The 25556-nt window shown below is 50.8% G+C and overlaps 1 protein-coding gene across 3 annotated transcripts in view; it reads right to left on the reverse strand.

Annotated features, from left to right (window-relative positions):
* The window catches only part of TMCO4 (transmembrane and coiled-coil domains 4), a 93016-nt gene extending 69268 nt beyond the window's left edge, over positions 1-23748 (reverse strand). The window contains exons 1-6 of one of the 3 annotated variants that reach the window (XM_069479431.1): positions 23622-23748; positions 22695-22868; positions 11448-11555; positions 9324-9492; positions 3064-3238; positions 2295-2322 (exon numbers count right to left, since the gene is read on the reverse strand). In XM_069479431.1, the coding sequence (XP_069335532.1) occupies positions 2295-2322; positions 3064-3238; positions 9324-9484 (364 nt within the window). In that variant the 5' untranslated portion in view covers positions 9485-9492; positions 11448-11555; positions 22695-22868; positions 23622-23748. Of the gene's footprint in view, positions 1-2294; positions 2323-3063; positions 3239-9323; positions 9493-11447; positions 11556-22694; positions 22869-23388; positions 23414-23621 lie in introns of those variants that run through there. The other 2 variants (XM_069479429.1, XM_069479430.1) reach the window with 2 other exon arrangements.
* Positions 23749-25556: the final 1808 nt, after the last annotated feature.

The raw sequence follows: 25556 nt of genomic DNA on the forward strand, positions 1-25556 counted from the left end.
GGAGAATGCTCTCGAAGCACCAGGCAATGACATAAACAGGCCATTTTAAACCCACTCGGTTGTTCTGCAAGAGCCAGCAGACAGGGGTTAGGAGAGCTTACTCACAGCAGGCAGGGGTAAGGTGAGGTGTCCTGGTGCCCAGGGGTGCTCAGGATAGTCTGTGGTTTGCGGGAGGTGGTGGGGGTGGGTCAGGAAGAGGTGGCAGGATGCACGTGACTCACCAGGTGAGGAAAGAGCAAGTCCGGTAGATTTGGGGCACAGGTGGCTTCTCCTTCCACCCAGTGAAGAGGCAATGGGAGGAAGTGCTGGCCCAGGAGGCCGGAGACCTGGTTCTCACTCCCAGTCTACCTCTGCCACTGTGTGTCCCCAGGGACGCCCCCTACCCTCTCTGGGCTTTAATCTCTCCACCTGTGAAAGTGAGAGGATCGTCCAAGTTGACCTTGACGTGTGGAGTCTCAGGTCTGCAAGATGGGAGCAACAGCCTTGACCACGTCACCAGGGGAGGGGAGTCAGATGCCTGCGCGAGCCCCTGCGCCACGCCCGGCACACAGCAGGTACTCAGTACATGGTGGCTTTGCCGTCACGATGATGATGATACCAGATTCTAGCTGCTGAGGTGCCGCCCTGCTCTCCAGCAACTCGAGCCTCAAACCACCGGGCGAACCCAGCCTCTCTCTCCAAGAGAGTCCGGGAGGGTCGGATATTATTATTCTTCCTTTTCTTCTGTTAAAGTAAAGTAATACAATCACTCCTTAATGAGATATGTGAAACTCCTGCGAGAGCGCACAGCCCCTGAAAATGTAGGCCCCAGGGCGTGCAGACAGAGAACGCTCCAAACTCGGAGTCCGATGACCGAGGGGTGGTCTCAGGCCAATCCCACCACGCTCTTGGGGGCTGTGTGGCTTCTCCACTAAAGGGAAGTATTGCCGCAGGCCTGGCCTGCCTGAGAGCAGAGGCTGCCCCAAGGCACCCCTTGGGGTCCCATGCGGCTCTACGATAGGGAGTTAAAATGTTTCGTTTGGATAGAGTTGGCCCAGAAATATTCTTTGGGGGCTGAGCCTTCCAGCAGCCTCCTCAGACGATAAAGTACACGGGAACCCCTGGGTTTTGCCAACGTGCAGACCCTGACTCAGTGGGCCTGGGTGGGGCCCGAGACTGCATTTCTCCCTCACACTGCTGGGTCCGTGGAGCACACGAGGAGCAGGAAGGTCTTAGAGGTCAAAGCAATAAAGAGAATTTATTATTCTCTTAACACGCGTCCCAGGGTAGGGCGACCTATGTGCTGCCACCTGGAAGACACTGAATGTACCGAACAAGCATTTGCCAACAAGCCTCAGAACCAGTCCACGTGACCTGCTGTGTGGGCTGGAGGGAGTCCCAGCTCCCTGCCCTCTTAGGTTCTCTGACCATCATCTGCTATAAAAGGGTCACTGGAGACAAATGCCAGAATTCCTGAGACAGGACCCCGATCCCCTTGCAGCTGGCACCAGCAAGCAGGATTCCAGAAGTCACTTGAGTCCCCTCTCGCTCCCCCATGCCCTCTCTCTGGCCTGTCGCAATTCTGGGGTCTCTTCCTTCAGATGGCTCCTGGAGCAGCCTCTCCCTGCTGCGCTCTCTGCGGCCCTCCGCTGAGGCCCTGCGTCCTCAGAGGCAAAGAGGGGCAGGAAGAGTGTTCCTGCCAGGGGGAGTGTACAAGGGCGCAGCAGTGCAGGCAGCATACGTGTGCGGGAGATGCCAGGAGGCCAGCGTGGCTTGGGCCACACTGCAGGGGGCGACCGTATTGAGAGATGAGGTGGAGGGGGACAGGGGCTAGCCCACTAGGTCCTCAAGAGCCACGCCAGAGGGCCGGCCTTTCTCCTGAGCACAGCGGGAGCCACTGGCAGGCGATCAGCAGGGAGGTGGTTTGGTCACTGGACCTTTGAAAAGATCACTGGAGCTGCAGAGTGGTGGCAGGAAGACCAGTGAGCAGACCCTGCTGTCATCCAGGAGCGGTGGCGGTGGCTCAGACCAGGGGGTGGGTGGAGGTGGGGAAGGGGCCAGATGCAAGAGCTGCAGAGGAGGTCCCACCGCAGGCCCACCGTAGGGGACAGTGAGACGAGTGCTGAGAAGGACCCTGCAGTCTTGGCACGAATGAGGGGCTCCCAGCTCCCCGGCAATATCGGGCTCTCTGTCCTCCCTTGTGCCAAGAAGGCCGTGGGGGACCTGGCCCCAGGTGCCAGCATCTATCACTGGCTTCACTGTATAGGGGTGAAGACGGGCACCCACAATTTACACAGTTTAGAAAATCAACTTACCATCCTGGAGGGAGAAGCTCAGCAGGTCCTGAGGAGAAAGGCACTGGAATCAGTGACAAGGTGATAGGCAATCGGCCTGCACATCTGACAAATACTTATTAACTCCTACCACGGAGAACAAGACAGACACAAAGCCTGTGCCCTGGATCCCAGTGGCAAGCCGGATAATAAACTAGCAGCAGATAAGGAAAGAAATATGCGAGAACTCCAGGCAGCAAGATAAAGGAGGGAAGGGGCTGTTTTAAATCAATGCACTTGCCCCCTCGACAGCCTGTGTCACAGTTTCCGTGTGCACTAACTGTACACACAGCAGGTGAGTGACATGCTCAAGGGCACACAGCAGAGCTGCTGCTCTGAAAAGAGGCACCGCAGCTTGGGGAAACGTGGGCTCTGGTGTTAGACCACCGAGGTTCAAGTCCTGGTTTGGCCATTTATCGGCTATGTGACCTTGGGTAAATCACTTAACTTCTCTGTGCCTTAGTTTTCTCAACTACTACCTACCTTATAACATTGCTTTGAGAGTTACACGAGTTCATTTTTGTAAAGGTACTAGCACATAGTAAACACCACTAGAGGAGCATTAAGTCGGACTAAATATTCAATAAGGATAATTCAACATCAGCTCTGATCATCTCATAATATGATATTATGAGGATGTAGTTTATCTTTCAACCACTTCATCCCCATTAGAAGCAATTTTTAGACTGCTTCTGAAACACAATGCTCGGTTCCACTGTGCCTGGCAGCTGCCACCAGGTATTAGGTGTACCTGAGTGATCACCAGCGCGTCGTCCTTCAAGATGGGGTCCTTCAACAAGATCTGGGCAAAGACGTCTGTTCCTTCGCCTCCCAGGCCACCAGCAAATGCAGTCATGGTTGGCAAGACGGCCTCGGACAGCTGCAGCCACTTCACCAGGCGCCCCACGAACTCTGTGCAGAAGGAGCTGAAAGGCAGACGGGGCTTAGATCCCGGAGCGCCCAGGAACTTGGCCTCACAAGGCCGTTGGGAAGTGCAGGTCAGCTGTGGTCGTGGGTGTGAACAGCTGGCGCGCGCACACACACACACACACACACACACTTGTGCACACAGAACTGAGTGACTGTGATCCTAATTTTAGGTGATGTGTATTTGATTAATAGCTTCTTCTTCCACCAAAACTTTTACCAAAAAGGCCAGCAAACCACAGGGAGAGGGCAACTGCCGTGTGGTACGCTAGGACAGAGGCAGCATCAGGTCCTGAGCAGCCTAGACAGGGAGCCCCACGGCCACCTGTGGAGGTGACGGCAGTGACTGGAAAAGGCTTCCCAGAGAAGGCGATCTGCCGCTCTTGGGAATCACCAAGGACGTGCTTTCTGGAATAAAGCTGGCTGCTGCAGAAGTGGATACAGTGAAGAGGGAGGGTGCCCTCCCCACCAGGTGCACTGCCACCGCGGGGCTCTGTCCACAGTGGGCATTTGCGTGGAGTCCCGCAGGAGCCCCGGGGGGAGGCTGGATGGGGGCTGCGCTAGATGAGAAGGGCCCTATGGGCTGAGACACAGAGACGGGGAGCCCATGGCACTTGGGGGACGTGGCAGAGTCCACATCAGACTTCTGACACAGAGCCACCTCTGGGGCAGGTGTACGCTGGGTGGTGGGTAGTTGGGGGGATGTGGAGCAGGGGAATCAATTTGGAGGTGATTATACCAGTCCAGGGAAGAGGCTGACGGCCAGAGGCCAGGGCTGTCTCCAAAATCAGAGTCTCAGCCTGCCTCGAACCACATTGCCCTGGGACTCCAGCCCGGGTTCTATACTCTATAGGGACTGTGACCCGATCAGGGTGGGCTCAGGCTTCCCAGGAACAAGCACAGCTCCCTAGTGATGGGGGTGACCTCAGGAGCCCCCCTCCCCTTGTACCACATGGCCCACCCATCATATTCCTTAGTGTGGCCACAAAGTGGAACGACCTGAGGCCAGGGCCCTTGACGGGAGTAGTGAAGAGCTTGCGGTTGAATCCTATGGCTGGATCCCCAAGAAGCTGCCCTAAAGTGGAGAAGGTGAGGGCTCCCCTGGGGATGAATACTGTGGGGGGGAAGGGAGGAAGCAGGCCTGGGCAGAGGGGGCAGTCGAGCCGTAGTGCAGTCTCAAGGGAGGCCTCAGCCCACCCTGCAAGAGTGGGTGGGGATGACCCTGCAGAGCTGCCCTGGTGGGTCGAAAGGGCCAGGCCTTCATAGCCCCACATCAGCCAGTCACTGGACGCAGGTACCCCAGGGCGGGAGCAGAACCTTGGGCAAGGCGGCTCTCTTTAGCTGAGGTGGGTCGCAAAGGGGACAGGCAGCTCAGGGCTGGGCTGGTGGCCCTCCCAGCTGCTGAGGGTGAAAGTCCTTCATTCCTGAAGGGGGATCTGAGGGCATAGCACCTTGGGAAAGTACCTTGACCTCTCTGTGCCTCTGTGTTCCTATCTTCAAAATGGGTTCAAGAGACCAACTCCATAAAGTTGGTTGAGGATTAGAGAGGTGATACACATAAAGCACCTGGCATGTAGTAGATGCTCAACTAATGTTAGCCATCACATTTATGTACACGGTCACAAAGGGAGGCAGTCGGGGACAGGGTTAAGAGTCAGACTCTGGCGTCCAACTACCTGGGGCAGTCCTGGCTCTGCTGTGTCCTCACTTCACCTCTCTTAGCTTCATCTTCCTCTGCAGTAACATGTGGACGATAATAGGGCCTGCCTCTAGCTTAGTTGGGAAGATTAAATGACACAGTAACAGTGTCTGGCACTGGGGTAAACACTCAATAAATGTTAACTACTGCTATTATAGTGATTACCATTTAGTCCACTACAATTTACTGGGATTACCCTGGGGTGGTGTGTGGGTGTGCATGAGGGGAAGGAGACGGCTAAGTGAACTGAACATTACTTAGGGGTGAATTTATAAGCAGAAAGGGCGCAGGGCCAAGGGCAGCAGCGTGGCCTGACCCTGCTGTCTACAAAGAAAGTCTTGGATGTAGAGAAGCGCCTTGTAACAGAGTGCAAGGAGCATAGCCTCTGGTTCAAATCCCAGCTCTGCCACTAGCTGTGTGATCTTAGACAAGTTACTTCACCTCTCTGGGCCTCAGTTTCTTTATCTGTAAAACAGTGGAGATGATGAAACCTATTTCATAGGGTAGATGGAAGGATTAACTAAGTTAATATTTGTCATGTGCTTAGAACAATACCTGGCACGTATAAAGCACTATATATGTTTCTTTACATGGGCAAATAAATTAACAAATATATACACAAAGTGCCCGTGCAACAATGTATCAAATAACGAGTAGCATTTTAGATCAGCAGGGCCTTGGTAATTGCTACTAATGTGGCTGGTGGTCTAGTTGAAATACATAAAAAGCAACAGCAACAGTGACTATAATCACAGAGCACCTGTCTGGCAGGCCCTGTGCCAAGTGCATTATACACACTGAGTTGTTTAATTCTCACCATAACCCCACAAGGGAGGTAGGTACCATCTTACCCCCATTCTAGAGGTAAGAAAACCCAGATCTAGAGACATTAAGTGACAGCTCCCAGTTCAAACCTACATCTCTGGGACTCCAGAGGCCATGCTTGCTCACTGCAGAGACTGCTCCTCTCCCAGGGTTACATCCTTGAGCATTCGCTAGATGCCGGCCACTCACGAAACAAGGGCATCAAACAACCCCCTCTCACAGATGGTGCACCTAGGCTGCTCCTTAAATGTTTTTTCAAGGGTCTCACAGCAGGGAAGGGGCAAAGCCTCACCTGGAATCCAAGGCTTCCAGCCTCCTGGTCAGTTCAAAGCTCCTCCCATTCACCAGGGCTTAGCAAACTGCAGCTCACAGGCCAAATGTGGCCTGCAGCCCGTGTTTGCAAATAAAGTTTTATTGGAACAGAGCCACATGCATTCCTTTGCATACTGTCTATGGCTGCTCTGGGGCTACAACAGCAAAGTTGAGTAACTGTGACAGAGACCACCCCACCTGCATTCCTAAAATATCTGGCCCTTGGCAGAAGAAGTTTGCCAAGTCTGTTCTACCCCATTAGTTTCTCCACATTTAATAAATGGAATTAATTGAAGGGAACAGCCTCTGTGATGTTTATGGCATGGATGAGAAATATTTTAGAGGTTTGCTCTTATACCTCATGGGGACAAAAACCGCCAGAGTGTTTTCTAAAGATTACTGAAACTAACAGCATATCTGGGCTTTAGAAAGATTGAGACTTTTAAAAAAAATGTGTATTGTGCCCCAGAAGACAGATCAACCACGTGGAAATAACTGACATACTGAATTGGAAACATTTAAGAAAGAACATCCCAAGGCAAATGTTTATGGCCAGGCAACAGCTGCCTGTGTTTGGAACAACACTTGGACGTCATGGGGCTGTGGGGACACAGGACAAGAACTCGCTGCCCTGTGTGCCCTCCTAGGTGGCGCCTAGTACAGGCCTGGCACACAGTACAGGTTCATAAATACTCATTTATGGAAACAAAGTACACGAAGCTCTTCCTTGGCTATGTGCTGGTTTATCAGGTGGGGGTTCCATTATTAACAGTTAATGGCAGCCAATGCTTGTTTGGCGGCAGCTCTGCGCCAGCCTCTGCAGGGGCCATCAGTGCGTGCCCTCCTTACAGCCACCCTCTCTGACGGTGCTGCCAACAACGTTGGCTGTTTCTCTGAAGCCACAATCCCCCGGCGAACCCACTCCCACAATGGAGACTGAAGATGGCAAGCGCCTTTAGTCGATATCAGGCACGTGACAGGATCTAGCTAATGACACAAAAGGAAGGCTTCCGGGGGTATTCTGGGAAAGATCTCTCCCCTGATGAGAGACCTGAGAATTACTGCTCCCCTCCTTCCTGACTTGGGCCTTGTCCTGAGATGGTGTAATGCATGGAGCTGCAGCAGCTATTTTGTGATCAGGAGGGGGCAGGCCAATAGAACTGTTGGGAAGCCAACCCAAAGGGCTTTTGAGGCACCGAATCAACCCTGGAACTATCTACCTTTGGATCTCTTGTTAAGTGAAAAAAAAAAAAATCTCCTGTTGTCTAAATCTCTTTTAGTGCCATGTTCTATTACTTGCAGCCCCAAACACCCTGACTAGTAAGAGTAAGGTCAATATTATCCTCATTTTCCAGAGGAGGAACTGGGCAAAGAAAGTAAGTCACAGAGTTAAGCAAGCAACTACTGCCATTTTTTGAGAGCCTACTACGTGCTTTATCTATATCACCTGATTCTTGCAATCACCCTGCAGGTGGGCATCACTAGCCCCACGCTACAGAGGAAGAGACTGATGCTTACCGAGGGGAGTTAAATGGCCTGCCCAAGGGCACATGCAACTGGAAGGTGGCAGAGCTAGGATCTGAACCCAGATCTGAGGCCAAAGCCTATGGAACATCTCCTTGTTAACAAAGCCAGCATTTATCCACCTCTCCTTTTCCTGAATCTTTACCAAGTGTCTCCGCTGCACTGAGCTGTGTGCGAGGCACTGGGGACTCAGAAGTCAACAAGGCGGCCTCTGTCCCCAGGAGCTCAAACTGGAGGAGCGATGAGAACGGAAGTGTTCCGGTGCAGCGGGCGGGTGCAGTGATGGGTCACTGAGCATACAGGTGGAGTGACACCCTGGTCTGCGGAACAGGCTAGGGGAGGCTTCCTGGAGGTGACCCCCATGGAGTTGAAAATGTTCAGTCGAGTGGATTGATAAAGAAAAAAACAAAAACAAGGCTGGGCGTGGTGGCTCATTCCTATAATCCTAGCACTTCTGGGAGGCTGAGACAGGGGGATTGCTTGAGGGCAGGAGTTCGAGACCAGCCTGAGCAAAAGCAAGACCCTGTCTCTACAAAAAATAAAAAAATTAGCCAGGTATGGTGGTGTGCGCCTGCAGTTCCAGCTACTTGGGAGGCTGAGGCAGGAGGATTGCTTGAGCCCAGGAGTTTGAGGTTACAGTGAGCTATGATGACCCCACTGCACTCTAACTCTGGTGACAGAGTAAGACTTTGTATCAGACCAAACCAAATCAAAACCAAAACTAAAAACCCCACACAGCTAAGACCCAAGGCACGAGGGAAGTTTACTCCAGGGGGACCAGTGAGCAGAAAGTGGGGGGAGTGTCTTAAAAACACTGAGATGCAAGAACTTCTCATCATCTCCTGCCCCGCAACCTGTGTTCCCTGTGCTAGTAAGGATATCTCTGTCCTGTGCTCTTCTCTCCACCTGAACCTTTGGAGCCACAGTCAGCTCCTGCCTCTGCCTCACCCCCAACGTTCAACCTGTTCCCAAGTCAACTCCATTCTCCCTGAGCAGAGTCTGTTCCAGGTGCGCCTTCCCTCCAGCCCTCGGTCATTGTCCTGGTTCCCCTGGTCAACCCCATCGGCCTCCTAACTGGCCTCCTCCTGCCTCCAAGCTCTCCCCCTAGAATCCTTGAAGGCCAAAGCCCATAGTGTTAACAATTCTGCTATTCTGATTCCACATGTGTAATTTTAAAAAACACACAGTAGATATCAGCAATGACAGGCATTACACTGTTATTATTGTTCCTGTCATGGCACTCACTCCCCTGTACCTGTCCGCTGCTACAATCAGCCACCTGGGTGCCCACACCTACACATAAGCATCTTGAAGGCAGGAGTTAAGCCTTGCTGTTTCTTCCACAGGGCTACTACATCCAGCACATAGTAGGTACTCAACAAATCCATGTTGCACGAATGAATAAATGCCTTATCTCCCTCCTAGGCTGCATCCTACTTGAGGGGAGGGATGGCGTCTCTCTCATTCCCATTCACCCTCCATGTACTTTAAATTGTTTCTGACACACAGTAGGTGCTCAAAATATGCTTGACAAAGGTAGAAACGAATGAGCAACTGAATGAGGAGACGTCTTACGCCCCTACCAGATTCAGAGTTCCTCAAAGGCAAGGACAGTGACTTGCTCCTCTTTGTACTGTGCCACAGTCCCTGGCAGGCTGCTTGGCTGTCCATAATCATCTCCCTGAGGAAGCATGACCTTCCCTCTGTGAGACAGAAGAACTCACCTGTGCTCAGGTTCTGGAAATAGTTGGGACAGGGAGATGCTACAGAGGGCGGCATAGGCGAAGCGGTTGGCCTCAGTCAGCTCCTGGCCCGTGGGCGGGTGTGGCTCCTCCTCTGAAGCTGGCTTGGCCACCTGAGTCCGCTGAGCCTGCCATGTGGCCATTCCCAGCCCTGCGGGAAAAATCCCAGTGAGAAATGCTCCGGCGGTAGGCAAAGGTTACTTAAGTGGGACACAAAAATGATAAACTATAAAAGATGAATCAGGCTTCACTGAAACGAAGAACCTCTACTCATCACTTTTAAGAGAGTGAAAACACAGACTGGGGTGCGGGGAGGTTTTCAACACGTGTATCCACAAAGGACCTGCACCCATGGGGTGTAAACAACTCTTACAAATCAGTAAGAAAAAGAAATGAAGCAAATGTTACAATGGGCAAAAGACCTGAATAGATTCTTCATAAAATACATCCCAATGGCTGACGAGTATCTGAAAAGGTGTTCAACATCATTAGTCATCAGAGAAATGGAAATTTACACCCCGATGAGATGCTACCACTTGCCTACCGGAATGGGTAAAACCAAGAAGGCTGACAGTACCAAGTGCTGGCGGGAGTAAGGAGCAAGCAGAACTTTTGCATGCTGCTGGTGGGAGCGTAAATCAGTACAACTATTTGGAAAGCAGTTTGACAAAAGCTGACCATGTCTTCCCTAGGCCCCAGCAATCCCACTCCTGAGCCACGAGGGCCATGTACGCAAAGACACGTCCATGAATGCTCATGGAAGCACACTCACAAAAGTCCCAAACCGGCAACAACCCACATGCCCATCACAGTAGACTGGATACACTGCATCCTATTCACACCGTGAAACATCACATAGCAACGAAGCAACAATGAACTACGCCAACCACAACAACATGAACGAGTCTCACAGGCAGAAGGACACGCAGGAAGCCATTCGCAAGAGAGTACAGACTACGGGATTCCCTTTCTATGGAATGGAAGAGCAGGTAACCCCCATGGATGGTGACAGAAGTCAGAAGAGAGGTTACCTGTGGGAGGGAGTATTGGATTCAAAGGGACACCAACCTTGACCCGGGTGGTGGTTACACAAGTGTAACATATTTAAAACTCCACTGTGCACTTTGTGTGTGGTATACTCAGTGGAAGGAAGGAAGGAAGGAGGAGGGGAAGGAGGGAGGTCTCCTCCTTGTCCTCCCTCTCTCTCCTCCTTCCCTCCATTCTTTCCTTCCTTGGGGAGGCATCGGAAGAGGGGGGTGAGGAGAAGCGGGGAAGAGAGGAGAGAGAGGACAGGTCAAGCCAGGCATCAGGGGGGCAGGAACGGCCCTGGGAGTGGCCAGGAGGGATACAGGGAAGGATGCCAGCCTCGACTGTGGGGCACCAGGGATGTGAACACAGGCTCAGAACCACAAAGACCTGGGCTTGAAAACAAGCACTGCCCCCTAGTAGAAATGGGACCCTGGACAACTTCACTTTTCCACGCTTAGATTTCTTCTCCTGCAAGTGGGACCCCATGGCACCTACCTGGAAGAGCTGTGTAAGCTGTAAACAACACAGCCCACATGGGTTAGCATTTGCAAAGCACCTAGAACGGAGCCCACGAGGCTTCTGCCATATGAATGTTTGTTAAAGAAATAAGCGCATAAATAACCCACAGGCAAATGAGTTAAATGCTTTGCATGGTGCCCGGCACCAGCAAAGATGTAATAAACAACCATAAGGCCTAACATTACTGAGTTACTACCGAATGCCGGGCAGTGGGGCTGTAATTTTAACATGTGTCGTCTCAGCCAACTCTATGAGGTGGGTAGGACCATAATGGCCAGTCTGCAAATTAGGAAACAGGCTCAGAGAAGCAACTGCGCCCAGTCACAGGGCTAGTAAATGGCAGACTGACGGAGCCCAAAGACAGAGCTGTTGGCCACCACCTCTGTTTTAACTACCAGTCATATTGCCAAGAGCTTACTAGTCTAATAACCATACTCCACGCTGGTCTTGATCCCTAAGTTTGTTCCCATCTAGCTGAGCAACAAAAACTTTTGTTCTCAATATATTACTTCTATATAGGAGTTACTTAAAAGTCTGTCCACGATAAAAATTCATTACCTTTCAAAACAACCCTGAAGGCTGGGCGCGGTGGCTCATGCCTGTAATCCCAGCAGTCTGGGAGGCCAGGAGTTCAAGACCAGCCTGAACAAGAGTGAGACCCCGTCCCTACCGAGAAAAAAAAAAAAAGAAAAGAAAAATTAGCTGGGCGTGGTAGTGCACAACCTGTAGTCCCAGCTACTTGGGAGGCTGAGGCAGGAGGATTGCTTGAGCCCCGGAATTTGAGGTCGCAGTGAGCTATGATGACACCACTGCACTCTAGCCCACATGGCATAGTAAGACTCTGTATCAAAAAGAAAAAGAAAAAAAAAAACCCTAAGTAGTTAAAAGCAACAAATCAGTACTTTTACAGCATGTAACAGTTTGCAAACCATTTTCCAATCCATTTAATTCTCACAACTACCATGAAGGTTAAGTAGTGCACGAAACATTATGATTCCCTCTTACAACTGGGTTACAGGCCCAGAGAGGCAAAGTGATTTTTCCCAAAGTCACACAGTAAGTGATAAGATCCAAGCCACCTTTTGACTCCAAACCTCGAACTCCTTCCTTTACATCGGCACAGAGATCTTTTTCCCCTTGTTTCAGATGGAGAAACTGAGGCCCAGAGAGGTTAAGACCTTGTCCAAAGTCACCCAGCAAGACTAGGCTCAATGGTTGCTCCAGGAACCCAAGTTTGAGATTCACAGCAGATTTCCCTGGCTCAGAGGGTCAGCCCAGACCACGGGGGTGGAGAGACGTGCACAGCACAAACCACAAATTGAGGGCAGCGCCAGCCACGATGTCAGCGGGCTCAGCAATTTCCACTGCATTTAACCGATTCCATGCGCCATACGGAGGCGCGGTAATCACACCTACTACCCAGAGGAGCCCAAGGTGGTATTTTATTGGGCTGGTATCTGGGGAGCCCACATCAGTTCTTAGCTCAAGAATAAACAGAGAAACATGAGCTGGCCTGTCTCTAACCACAGGGGAGACGGGGAGGTGCTTAGTGTACAAAAAGCTCAGCTTGGATCAAATTCATTCATTCGTTCAACACATACACTCTTGATTCCTACAATGCATTCCCTATATAGTGGCCCTCGTGGCATTTTTGTCACATATACCGATCACGTCACTCACCTGCATAAAAGCCTCCAAAGGCTTCCCACTGTGCCAGGAAAAAAATCCCAATCCCCATGTGATGGCCGACAAAGTCCTGCGTGGTCCGGCCCCGCCTGCTGCTGACCTCCACTGCACACCCACGCCATTTGCTCACTGTGCAGCCGCACCGGCTGTCTTCCTGCTCCCGCCTCCAGGCCTCCGCACCTGCCATTCCCCCTGCCTGGAACACTCTTCCCAGACCCTCACTTCATTCTGGCCTTGGCCTGGGTGTCACCTCCTCTGAGAGGCCTTCCTGGACCACCCAGGCTAAAGTTTCTCTGCTCCTCTATCTCAGCACTCTGTTCTATAATACTTATCCCTATCTAAAATGATGGTTTTTTTTTTTTAACTTATTTTTTCACCTGCATATACAGATAGAATGTAAGCTTCCTGAGGTCGGCCCCTGCTTGTTTTTCTCTGCTGCACCCTAGCTTTGAGCACACGCCCGGGAGTACCGTAGACATCAACCAACGCTCACTGGATGAAGGAAGAGGGGTGTATGATGTGGGATGCTCTGCTCTGGACCTTGGGGTAGGTCAGGGGACAAAACTGACAAACGCCCTGCTCTCAAGGGGCACACATTCTGGTGGGAGACAGGCAACAATACACCGAAACATAATGATAAAATGATTTGGGTCCGTGGGTCAGGTTGCAGAGCTAAGCAGTGGTGGAACCAAGAGTCACACTCAGGAGGTCTGGCTGCAGCATCCATGCCCTTAGCAGCCCACTGAATAAACAAGAATTGGACAGGGGCAAGGGCAAGTAGGCAGGGCGAGGGGGACATGAAGTGATGGAGGAGGAGGGCTGACTGCTATGTGGATGAAAGGGGTCCTTCCAGCAGAGGCCTGCAGGGAGTCACAGGATGGGCGGGGGAGGGCCTCCCAGCAGAGGAAACAGGACAGTGGTAGAGACAGACAAGTAGACAGATGACAAACCTGCAGCATAAATGCTGTGACGGGGAAACACAGGAGACAGAGGGACACCAAGAGGAGACCCAGCACTAGAGAAGGTGACAGTTAAGCTGAGCCCTGAAGTACAAACAGGAGTGAAGCAGACAGAGGTGGGGTGGGTAGGAAGGGCATGTCCTGGGCAGAGGGGACAGCACGTGTCAAGACCCAGAGGTGGAAGAGAGACAACACCTTTGAAGAACAAAGAAGATGTCTGGTGTAGCCAGGGCTTGGACGATGGGAGCGCCAGGGGTGGGGGGAAGAAATGAGGTTGCAATGGAAGCTGCCAGGGATACACCATGCAAAGCCAGGTTCATCCAGCTAAGGAGTTTAGACTTCACTGTACAGGTGATGGCCATGCAGGAAGCTGAGTGAGGTATAAGGGACCTCACGGTACTATATTTGCAACTTCCTGTGAGTCCATAATTAAGATAGAAAGTAAAAAAAAAAAAACAAAAAAAACCTATAATTCTGTATTTCTATAGAATTTTAAAGAACTTTTCTTAAGGCTTAAGTAAGGTGTAAATAAATATTTCCCTTTTAACCAGTTAATCTAATCAACATGTATCGGCACCTACTCCAGCGGTGACTAAGACAGACATACAAAGACCCCGGTCAGGGAGGTTACATTCTAGCAAGGGACATGATATGTAAACTCAGAAGTAAGATGATTTTAAATAATGGTAAAGGGATCTAAAGAAAACAAAACCTTAAATAATACCCAGATTTTGAGAAACAACTGTGGGCCTCCCCTCTCTCCAAGTCTGCAGACAGGCTGTTCAGGTTTTACAGCGTTCTTCAGAGAAATATGCAAATCGCCCTGGGGGAGCAAACCAGAAAAACCAGCCTGTGGGTCCCCAGGGTGTGGGATCTGGAGCTATAGGAGAGGCAGCGGGTCGGCCCAGGCTGGAGGAGCCTGGCAGTACACGCTCTGGGCAGCCTTGCAGTGCACTCTCCTCTGGGCCTCTGCCCCTGCAGGTTCCTCTCCTTGGGGTGCCTATCTCAGCAGGTGGCTATGAGTGCTGAGCCCTGGCAATTCACATGGATCAGCTCATTTAATGACCTTGTCCTAACTCTTTATACCCTGAGCTCTGGTTACTGCACCCAGCCCCTTGGCAGGCACTGTATCTCCTCCACATCTGTATCCTGCTGCCCAACCAGGTACCTGCCACAGAGTGGGTGCTCAGAAAGAAGTGGATGTCAGTTACATGAAGGAATGAATGAACTAGTTTTCAGGCCTAAGCAAGAGCTAGATTTTCCTGTTTCTCTCCCTAAAGGCACTCCTGTTCTCATGCTCCTGGTGAAGGGAGATGGAATTACCTAAGGATGTCCCTGGACCCAAAACCAGGGTTCCCCAAACTTCAAATAATTTGAACTTCATCCTTACAGCCATTGTCAATGCTGGGGAAAAGGAATATTATTTTCCACCTCTCTAAGCCTCAGGAGGGTTTTTAGTAACGCCTTTCCTCTGGATGTCACCCTCCTCTGGGGCATCAGAGCATACCTATACCATGCCTAAAAATTAGGATACTCAAACTATGAGTCCAATCATTTAAAAAAGAAGCAGGGAAGAAATACAACGGGAATAACAGCCTCCAGGTAGCAGAGACTTTTTTGTATTCCCAACTTTTCTGCCATATATACGTACTGCGTTTGAACTCTCTAGAAGTTATTTCATACATGTCCCTACCTGGAGACTGTTAGGACATGCATTGGAACGCTAACCGTGGCTGACTAAGGGGGGGGGGGGTTGGATTCTGATAATTTTAGTTTTTTTTTTATAAGTTTGTGTTTTGTGAATTCTCAGTAATGAGTGTTGATTTTAAGATCAGAAAAAAATAGATACAATTTTAAATTACGACATGGTGTGCTGGAGCTGACGCATACCAGCTGGCGAGAATCAACTCTGTGCATCTCCTCCCAACTCTGCGCCCTGAAATCAGCATAGTGGGAATATTTACACCACAGACATTGGCAAATGCTACAAATCAGGGATTTCTTTTTCCTAGACAGGTGGTTACCAGCATATCACTGGATATACAATATAATTCTACCTATGTTTTAAAAAAATGTTTCACAGCGCAAAAAGGTCAGAAAGAAATACATGGAAACGTTCAGGATCATTGTCTCTTGGCTGGTGGGGCTCGGGGACAAGGGGTGATGGGTATCTGTTCTTTCTACTTTTCTGTAATTTTAGCATTTTCTGTCATGAGCTTATTGGTGCTTTAATAATGTAAAATAACACTAATTAAAAACAATTCTGCCCCTTGATCCCTAGAAGGGGAGTGTTTTTAGCTCAGAAAGCCCTGACCCCATGTGGGGCTGAGGTCAGAGTTAAGTCCCACTCATGTGACCAACAGGTCTTATTAGTCACGAAACAGACAAGGGGTGGCGTGATGACAGAGGCGATTCTCAGCCATTTGCAGTGCTGGGATGGAGGGGCTCGTGGTTCCGACTCTATGCCTTGTCCAGCTGGACGGGCTGGCCCCCCAAACTGTTTCAGCTGAGCGAGTACGGCAGCACCCTCGGGGTGGGAGAGGTGCCACCTGCTGTGTGTACGGGTTCTCGGTGGCCTCCACCCCTTGATCTGATTTGGGATCAGGATCCAGTCCAGAGTTAAACCGGGATTTTTCAAGTGTCTGAGAAGCTACATTGATTCCAAGAGAGTACCGGGTTCCTGCAGCGAGAAACACAGCCTGCTGGTCGGGACCTGCAGCACCTCTGTGCCCTGGGGTCACCCATTGTGCCCAGGCTGCCCCAGCAGCACCCCCGGGGCTCAGGGGTCACCGACAGAGGAAGTAGCTTGTCTTGGGGGGGTCTTGTCCCTGCCTAGGCACTGCGGAGACACCAAGAAATTCCAAGAAAGGCCCGCACTTGACCTAGAAGAGCCCCAACTCTCAGGGAACAACATGTCAGGAGTGAGAACCACCAGAGCAAACCCATGCCTATAGCTTGATTGCCCAGCCCAGACCCAGGATGGACAGGGATGATTCCAGAATGGGACCTTGTTTTGATGCTTCATAATTATGACTTTTGTCTAGCCAGTCACAATATCCATCACTAAAGAAAATGCTAACTGAGTCATTTTGTCAGCAGTGGGGGTGGACAGCCATTCCACAAATATCTGTCCTCAGCTCCACAAGCACCCACAGTGGGTGCTCAACGAATACATGTTGACTAGGGCCATAAACAATACAGTGGGATTTCTCCTCGGGGAGATGAAAAATTCTAAAGTCAGCACCAAGAAGAAAATTAAATATGGCTAAGATCATTCTTGAAAATCCTTTCAATCATCCTTGAAACTCTATGATCTGGGCCTTTAGAAGATGACATGCAAGAATGAACTTTTTTTTTTTTTTTTTTTTTTTTTTTTTTTTGTTGAGACAGAGTCTCACTTTGTTGCCCAGGCTAGAGTGAGTGCCGTGGCGTCAGCTTAGCTCACAGCAACCTCAGACTCCTCGGCTTAAGCGATCCTACTGCCTCAGCCTCCCGAGTAGCTGGGACTACAGGCATGCGCCACTATGCCCGGCTAATTTTTTTCTATATAGATTTTTAGTTGTCCATATAATGTCTTTCTATTTTTAGTAGAGACGGGGTCTCGCTCAGGCTGGTCTCAAACTCCTGACCTTGAGCAATCCACCCGCCTCGGCCTCCCAGAGTGCTAGGATTACAGGCGTGAGCCACCGCGCCCGGCCTAAGAATGAACTTTTGTCTCTCATTCCACACCAGCCAGCTATGTCCTTTTCTCCTTTGGAGCAGTCAGTGAAGGTCAAGGTCAAATTTTCCATGAATGTGTTAGTGTGTGTGTTGTGGGGGTGGTGGGGGGAAGAGGGTGGGGTCTCTTTCTCTTTCTGGTCACAGTTGGATTTTTAAACGATTCTGCAGTGCAACAAAATAAGCATTAATAGAGAGATGGCTGCAGTGTCACAGGAAGGCTGAAGACTAATTATTCTGATGCCAAGGAGAAATCAAAGCACCAGGCTGAAAAAATCCTTTACAAAACATAGAGCTATAGCACTGTCCTTAGGCCAGAAACTCTAAAGATTGCAGTTGAAGGTTAAAATACACACACACTCCCAAACCCAAAATAAGACAATCTTGAGATACCCCTAGAAGGGCGGATTCTAGGCAGGCCCAGTTTAGCACCCACCCCCGCAGCATTTTAGGAGAGAAATTCATTCATTTTACACCTCTATCTGGAAGTCAAATTGGAAGCTAGAGGTAAATGAGGCATCTTGGGAGGTCTCCATGGCAACAGTTCCAACTTAGAAGAACCCGAAGGGTTTTAGACAATCACATTACAGATCAGAAGAAAACAGAGATGCTGGCCTGGAAGGAAAGCTCCCTCCCACCCTCACTTCAGCAGCCTGGAGGAGGGGCAGGGGGACTGGTGGGGCAGAGGGACTGTGCCACTGGGATGGATACCCAGGCCCACATTTACCGCTGCTCCCTTCCTCCCCTGCCACGCCCTGGCAGGAACCACTGTCACCTCTCACGAGCCACCGTCACCTCTCACATGGGTCATGAGAGGCGCCTCCTCACCCACGCTGTTTCACACACGGCATCCAGAGAGGTCCATCTCGAATGGAGTCAGATCACACCCCTTCTCTGCTGCAAACCCTCCAACAACTCCCTTCCCTCCCACAGTCACTAACTCTTACAATGGTGACAGACCCTATGCCATCTGGCCTACTGGCCTCTCTGTCCTCCTCCTCCCCTCCGCCCCCTCATTCATGCTGCTCCAGCCACGCCACCCTCCTTACTGCTCCTGGCTCCACCAGGCACACCTCATGGTCATTGCACTGGCTGTTCCTTCTGCTGGGAATGCTTTTCCCCAGATAATCACATGGCCAACTCCCTCCCTTTCTTCCCATCTGTGCTCAAATCTCACCCTGGGGGCAGCCACCCTGATCCCCACCTCCCACCCCAGCACCCTCTACCCTACGCCTCTGCTTTTCCACACATGCCATCCTCTGACATACCGCATCAGCTACTTGTTTAATTTGCTTATAGTATATCTCCCTCTGCTCCATGTAAGCACAGTAGGCACTCAGAAGCATTTGCTGAAAGAATGGTGGTTTCCACTTGGGATGATTAAAAAATAATTTGAGAGGCAAAGTTACCCAGGAAGGAAGGGGGAGAGATGGCAAAGTTTGCAATGGTTCATTTGACCCACTGGTTGAGCCCTGGACAACTCATTTTCAAATTATAGCAATAAATAATCCAGCAATCCCACTTCTGAGAATATATCCAAAAGAACTGAAAGCAGGGTCTCAAAAAAATTTGTATATTCATAGAATTCACGTTCATAGAATTATTCTCAACAGCTAAGTGCTGGAAGCAACCCAAACACCCATTGACAGATGAATGGATAAACAAAATGTGCTGTATACACACAATGGAATGTTATTCAACTTTAAAAAAGGAAGGAAATTCTGGTACATGTTACAACACGAGTGAACCTTGAAGACATTAAGAAATAACCCAGGTAACAAAAAGATAAACAGTATGTGCTTCCACTTACATGAGGAGTCAGGTGTAGCCAAATTCATAGAGGCAGAAAATAGAGTGGTGATTGCCGGGGCCTGGGGGCAGCAGGGAGGGGCTGCGGAGCTGTTGTTTAATGGGTATAGAGTTTCAGATTTGCAAGCTGAAAAGTTTTGGAGATTTGTTGCACAACAATGTGAATATACTTAACATTAGTGAACTGTACACTTAAAATTAAGATGGCAAATTTTATGGCATGTGTATTATAATTAAAAAAAATTTTAAATTATAACAGTAAATGCTTGGTAAATGTTATCCACCCCACCCCCAACCATTTCCATGCATTTTCTCATTTCCTCCCAGCAATCCTACAAGGTGGGTGCTATCATTTCCATTTTACAGATGGGGATAGAGAGGCCTGGAGAAATTAAAGTCAGGGTCCCAGAGGAATAAGGTGGTATTTAAATTTGTACCTAGGTCTGAGACCGAAGGCAGCCACCTTAACTATGATGCTACTCTGCTTCTCTTTCGTCTAGTTTACACCCTGAGGTGATCAAAAAGGTTTCAATCACAATTTGAAAACCACCGAATTTGATGAACCTCACTACCTTCCACCTCCCCACAGGCTGACATCTCACTTCCTGGAAACCCCAAGCACCTCTGGATGGGCCCAACCTGCCCTTCCTGATTTATTTGCCTGCACTCCCCTCTTCCGGCTGGTCCTCCCCATGGTTTCCAGCCCACGCTGGGATCCCACCTCCAGCCTCAGCTCATGCTGCGCTCTTGGTCTGAGGCCCCATGTCCGTTTTCAAAAGCACAGTTTAACAATAAAACCAGCTAATATTTCCTGGGAACCTACTATGCTCATGATCCCATTCAGCTTCACAATAATCTTATGAAGAAAAGACAATGACTGTCCCCATTTTACAGACGAGAAGACTGAGGTTCACAGAAGTGGAGGTCACACAGCCAGCAAGTGGTAGTCCTAGGATCCTCCTCCAAGGCCTGCGTGACTTTCAAACTCCAAGTTCTTGTCCACTTTACTGAGGGGGCTCAGGGGCTTCCCTGTGCCATCCTGGATTTGTCCAGCTAATGTGGGGCCTGCTGCCTCTGGAGCCCTATGGGCTTGGTCTGGGCCATCCCATCTCCTCTCCGGTATAGTGGCAGGTTGCCTATGTGTAGGAGGGTCAGGGTGACAGTGGATGAAGCCCAGGGCACCAGTGCTTCCCCATTAATGCTTTGGTTATTCATTCAGGTCTAAACTGGCCTCGCCACTCCCTGCCTCCCATCAGACCCTGCATGATTTTTCTTAATTGATCGCTACCTGATAATACATCACAGGTTTATTTGGTTATCATCTGTCCCCCTCACTAGAGAAAGCTCCATGAAGGCAGTGGCTTTTGTGTTGTATTCCCTGATGTATCCTAGAATAGTACCTGGCAGAGCTGGTGCCCAATCTCCGTGGCTGAAGGAATGAATGAACACCTACCCCCACAACTGAGAAATGACTTCAGCATATGTTTCTGAAGGACAACACAGTTTTATATAAAGCAAGGCCTCCAATTTGCTCAAGAGGTCCTCCCTACAGGCAGATTTCATTACTGAGCACCTACGAGCAAACTCGGCCCCAACCCCGGATGTCAGGGTGGTGTGCAGGGTACAGGCAGAAACTAATCCCAGCAGTGAGTGTGTAATTCCACCCTGAGCTTAACCTCCAACACACCGGTGGATGTCTTGTGACCTGGGGCGTTTGGAATACAAGTCTGGGGAGGGCTCAAATTTGAAGAATGAGAAGGTATTTGCCTGGACAATGGGAGGCAGGGAGGAGCAATGGCCAGGAAGGGCAGACGCCAGGGCCCTAAGGAAGGAGGGGTGCTGGGCAGGGAGGGCTGTTGGTAAGTGCTCCGAGGTGCGAGGGGAGGTGCAGGCCAGCAGGGGGAGCAGAGCCTTCCGGCCCGTGTTAAAAATTTTTGTTCTTTTCCGTAAGAAAATGAAAGCCACAGCAGGGCTTTAAGCAGAGGGTACAATTGGACCAGGCTGGCTGCCAAGTGCAGGAAGGCTAAGTGGAAAGTAGATTGGCTTCCCCTTCCCGCCCACTCCTGTCCACTGTCACACACCCAAGGAAGGCAGGTCTCCGCTCCTCACCAGCAGCCCCAGTTTATGGTACACAGAGCAGCGTTTACAAAACACACAGGCCGTAAGAGGACAGGATGAGAAACAACCTAATGACATTTCTCAGGTCCCACATTAGGCAGCCCAGGTGGCTGGTCCAGCATTGGAGCCCAGTGGGTACCAGTGTAGGGAGGGATGGTTTGAGCCTTGTGAGGAATCCTCCAGGCTCCAGCCTTCGTGGGAGCCACACGCTGAGCTGTGACAACCTCATCAGTCAACTGTGCCCATCCAACCCCTCCTTGGACCTTAAGCCTAAAAAGTGAAAAGTCTCCCAAAGTGTCAGACACCGCACCGGGCCCTTGGTGGCTTCAGCTCGTCTAATTCTCACGACATCCTTGGAGATAGCAGATTACAAATGAAGAAATGGAGGCACAGAGGGGTCACATAACTTGTCTGAGCGGTTATGAAGCTGCCAGGCTAGCCCCCAAGCCCACCTTTGTCTGATGCTGCATGTGCGGCTACAGGGAATGTAAAACTGAAATGCTGATGGTGACATGAGCATCCCATTTCTGGAGCTGGGGCAGGGAGCCTCAGCCACCCCTATCTCTGACTCTTACATTTCTTTACTGCAAACAGTAACAGGTTATCGACAGAGTCATTAGAGCCTCTAAATAAATACACTCTAAATAAACACACCCTTGCTTACACCTGATTTGGCAGGGTCTCTGATACAGGCCACACTTTGGACTGTGCCTTACGATTTTGACGATCTCATCAACCCTATGAGATATGATCCCCGTTATATAATAAGGAAACAGAGGTCCAGAGAGGTTGAGTGAGCTACCCAAAGTCACACAGCAAGGAAGTGGCAGTACCAGGTTTACAGCCCAGATCTCCAGGCTCTGCAGCTAGTTTAGGGCTTCCTTTGACTCACTCTCTACCCACCTACTCTGCCCCCTCAAATCCTTGGGGAGTGGGAAAGCTCAGGCTGGCAGAAGCATCTTAAACAAGGCCCATGAGGGCCAAAAGCTCAGAGGTCTTGAGGCCATTCTAATGAGTCACTAGAAAAGTCACCCTCTGCCCTCTTCACATACTTCCTTGTTGCGGGGGGGATCCCAATGGCCTCTCCTGTGTCCAGCCCTCCCTCCCCAGACCGAAGGGCAGTGTAACTCCCTGAGGACAGGACTCATTCACTGCTGTATCCTCAGTGCCTAAACAGTACACACAGTAGGTGCTCAATAAATATTTGGTGAATGAATGTATGGATGTCCCCAAAGCTTAAAAGGGGTTTCATATTTTCCGCAGTGAAATAAACACTGACTTAGGAAAAGAATAACTAATGTGTTGACTCCTACTTTGCGTTAGGTAGTAGCCTTGGCTTCTAGCCGGGCCCTGCTCCTAACTCCCGTGCAGGGCAGGGACACTGCGGAGGCCAACTCTGTGCCTGGCACCGGGTCAGGCTCTCCAGTCAGGTGGCCCGGGTTCTTATCCTCTTCTCCTCTGTGGCAGTGTGCTCTTGGGAAAATCCCTTCATCTCTCTGAGCCTCGGTTTACCTACCTGTAAGATCCACTCAAAAGTCAGCAGCAGTAATTCTTCCCTCCTGTGACTTCAGGCATCATCAGGGCAAGAAGACACGGCCGGCCGGCAACATTAGGAGCCTGGGCTTTTCTCCAGGGGCTCCCCGAGCCCCCCTGGAATTCGCAGTTGGAGAGTCTGCAGGAGCGCTCAGGGCTGTAGGGGCAAGGAGAGAGGGGCTGAGGGGTGCTGGAAGCTTCCTCAGCAGGGCGCGAAAGGGACTAGTGCGACAAGGGAAGCCCTGTTAACCTGTGTGACCTTGGGCAAGACCCCTCCCTGCCTCCCTGGCTCTGACCAGCCTCCTCATGTTTCAAAGTTGTGGCTGGGTGACCTCCAAAGGCTCAGAGGCCCACCCTGGGAAGCAGGAGACCCGAGAGTTCTGCCCGGCCTCAGTTTCCCCATCTGCCGTCCTACATGATTTCTAAGACCACTTCCGGCTCTGAAAACCAACCAATCACCACCAGGCCGCCGGGCCTCAGCTCAGTGAGCGCCGGGGCAGCGCGGCCACTGCGGGTGGGCCAGGTGTCCCGAGAGGCAGGGGGCGGGGCGGAGGGCAAAGGGCCCGCGAGCGGGGCCAGGCTCCGGGAGTCCCCGCGTGGGGCCGGCGGCGCGGGCGGCGGGGAGTGGCCCTGCGGGGTAGCGCCACCTCGGCCTGGCGGCTCCCGGGATCCCTTACCTGGAGGCGGCGGCGGCGGCGGCGGCGGCAACGAAGGCCAAGGCGGCTCGGGCTCCTCCTGCCCGCCCCGCCCCCGCCGCCCCGCGCCGGCCGGGCCGGTCCCGCCGCCCGCTCAGCCCGCCCCGAGCGCCTGGTCGCGGCCCGTGCGTCGGAGCGCGGGGCCTTCCGGGCTCGGGCTCGCGGACTTAGTGTCCCAACCCGCTCGCCCCACTGCCGCCGCCACCGCCACCCACCGTCACAGCGGTGTTGCTCTCAGGAAGTGACGGGCCGGCCCGTAGCGCGAAACCTGTTTTTGGGTGCAGTTGCCCTCCAGGAAGCGGCAGGACGGGCGGGCGCGGGAAAAGGACCTTCAAGGTTGAACTTTGCGGAAACGGCTCTGTTGTGAAAGTGGCCGCCCGGCGACTGGCATGGAAATTTTCAAAAATGTATGATGTAAAATTAAAGAACCAGCCACAGAAACAGGCTTGCCGCAAGTGTATGCAGCACTTTGAAATTGACAGAATATCGAGATATCCAAGATCTCCCTGATTCTTCTGTCTTCCTAATGCCAAGTTTGGTCTAGTCTCAGGGCCTTTGCACGGGGGGGGGGGGGCGGGGGGGAGAGCTGCCATGCCTGGTCTCTGCCCAGACCTTCCTTTTCCCCAGATTGTCTCTGGCTTCTCATTCTGGTATCCATTTGCGGTGGCATCTGTGAGTCTTCCCTGACCACCCAGCACATTCAGTCATTGAACAAATTTACTGAGCACCTACTATGTGCCAGGTACTGTTCTAAGGGCTATGGAACCACACACCAAGCATCTAGTCCTGTTCTTTTTTTATTTTTTCTGGTCAAGTCCAAGACAGAAGAACCTGTTCTACTTTAATTGTAGCATTTATCATTATACAAAATTATTTCGTGTGCTTTCCTGTTTACCAGTTTATGGTATGCCTCCCCAACTAGAATTTAAAATCCCTGAGAGTGGGGGTGTTGGCTACCTTGCCCTCTGCTGTGTGCCCAGCCCCAGGGACTGTGCCTGGCACTTTGTATGTGCTCAAGATCATCTGATGAATGGATGCATGGATCTTATTCCCCTAGCAACCCTGTGAATTCTCATCACACCCATTCTACAGGAGAGAAAACTGAGGCTCAGGTCAGGGGAGTGCAGAAGCCACAGAGCTAATGAGCACCAGAGCAGGAACAAGAATCATCATGGCTTCAAAGACTGTTGCTCTTTCTCCCAGTGGAGAAAGTCTAGGACTATGAGTGGAAAAGGTACTGAAGAGAGTGACAGACAGGCATTGCAGTCCAGAGGCTGTCACTCATGCACTTTGTGGAATGTTCTAGCCTCCATCTGCTCATCTCCCCACTGGCCAATCAGGATCAAGAAGAGCAGCTCTGCCCATCTATGGGGTTATTGCGAGGGTCAAATGGGCCAAGAGTGTGCAAGCTTTAGGGGCATAAGAGGTTATATCTGAGTGTGTGGGCCTTGTCCAGATGGAAAGCTTCCAGCTAGCCCTCCTTCACACAATGTCTGGCAGCCCCTTCCAGCCAGATTGGCTTTGTGGGACCAGGCACCACTCTACACAATGGCTTTGCCCTGTCTCTGATTTGGTTAGAGACTGTGTGTTGAACACACTTGCCTTCGGACATTGCATCCAGTTCAGCTGTTGCCATCCCAGTCACCCCCACCACACATAGGCCCTAATCCCATTATCAAGGCTGTTGGTAGGAAAGGTGGAGAAAATATTTAATATGTTTACACCTCTCAGTGTATGCCTTTGAGATTTTTTAGGTTTGGACATTGAAGAATTTAGTTTCTTTATCTGTACAATCAGGAAAATTATGGTCCCCACAACCTTCGAGAGTTGTCACGAGGATTAAATGAGTATATACAGGTAAAGTGCTTTGAACAGTGTCCGACACACAGGACACACAATAAAAATTAGCTGCTATTATTCTCTCTAAAATACACTTCTGACAAGTGGTCTTCCTATCAACTCTCCCCCAAAGGAATGTTTAGGGAATTGTGTTGGAAGTGGAAGCCTTTTATTAATAATTAACCATTGACTAATTCAACCAGGAGTTATTGAGTTGCTGGTGGGATCCTAGGCATTGAAGATACAGCAGAGGAAAGAATCAAAGTGTTTCCTGCAAAATCCTGGAGGTTACATTCTGGTTTGGGGGATGG

The sequence above is a fragment of the Eulemur rufifrons genome, chromosome 8, assembly GCF_041146395.1.
Source record: "Eulemur rufifrons isolate Redbay chromosome 8, OSU_ERuf_1, whole genome shotgun sequence".
In the NCBI taxonomy this organism is placed as follows: domain Eukaryota; kingdom Metazoa; phylum Chordata; class Mammalia; order Primates; family Lemuridae; genus Eulemur; species Eulemur rufifrons.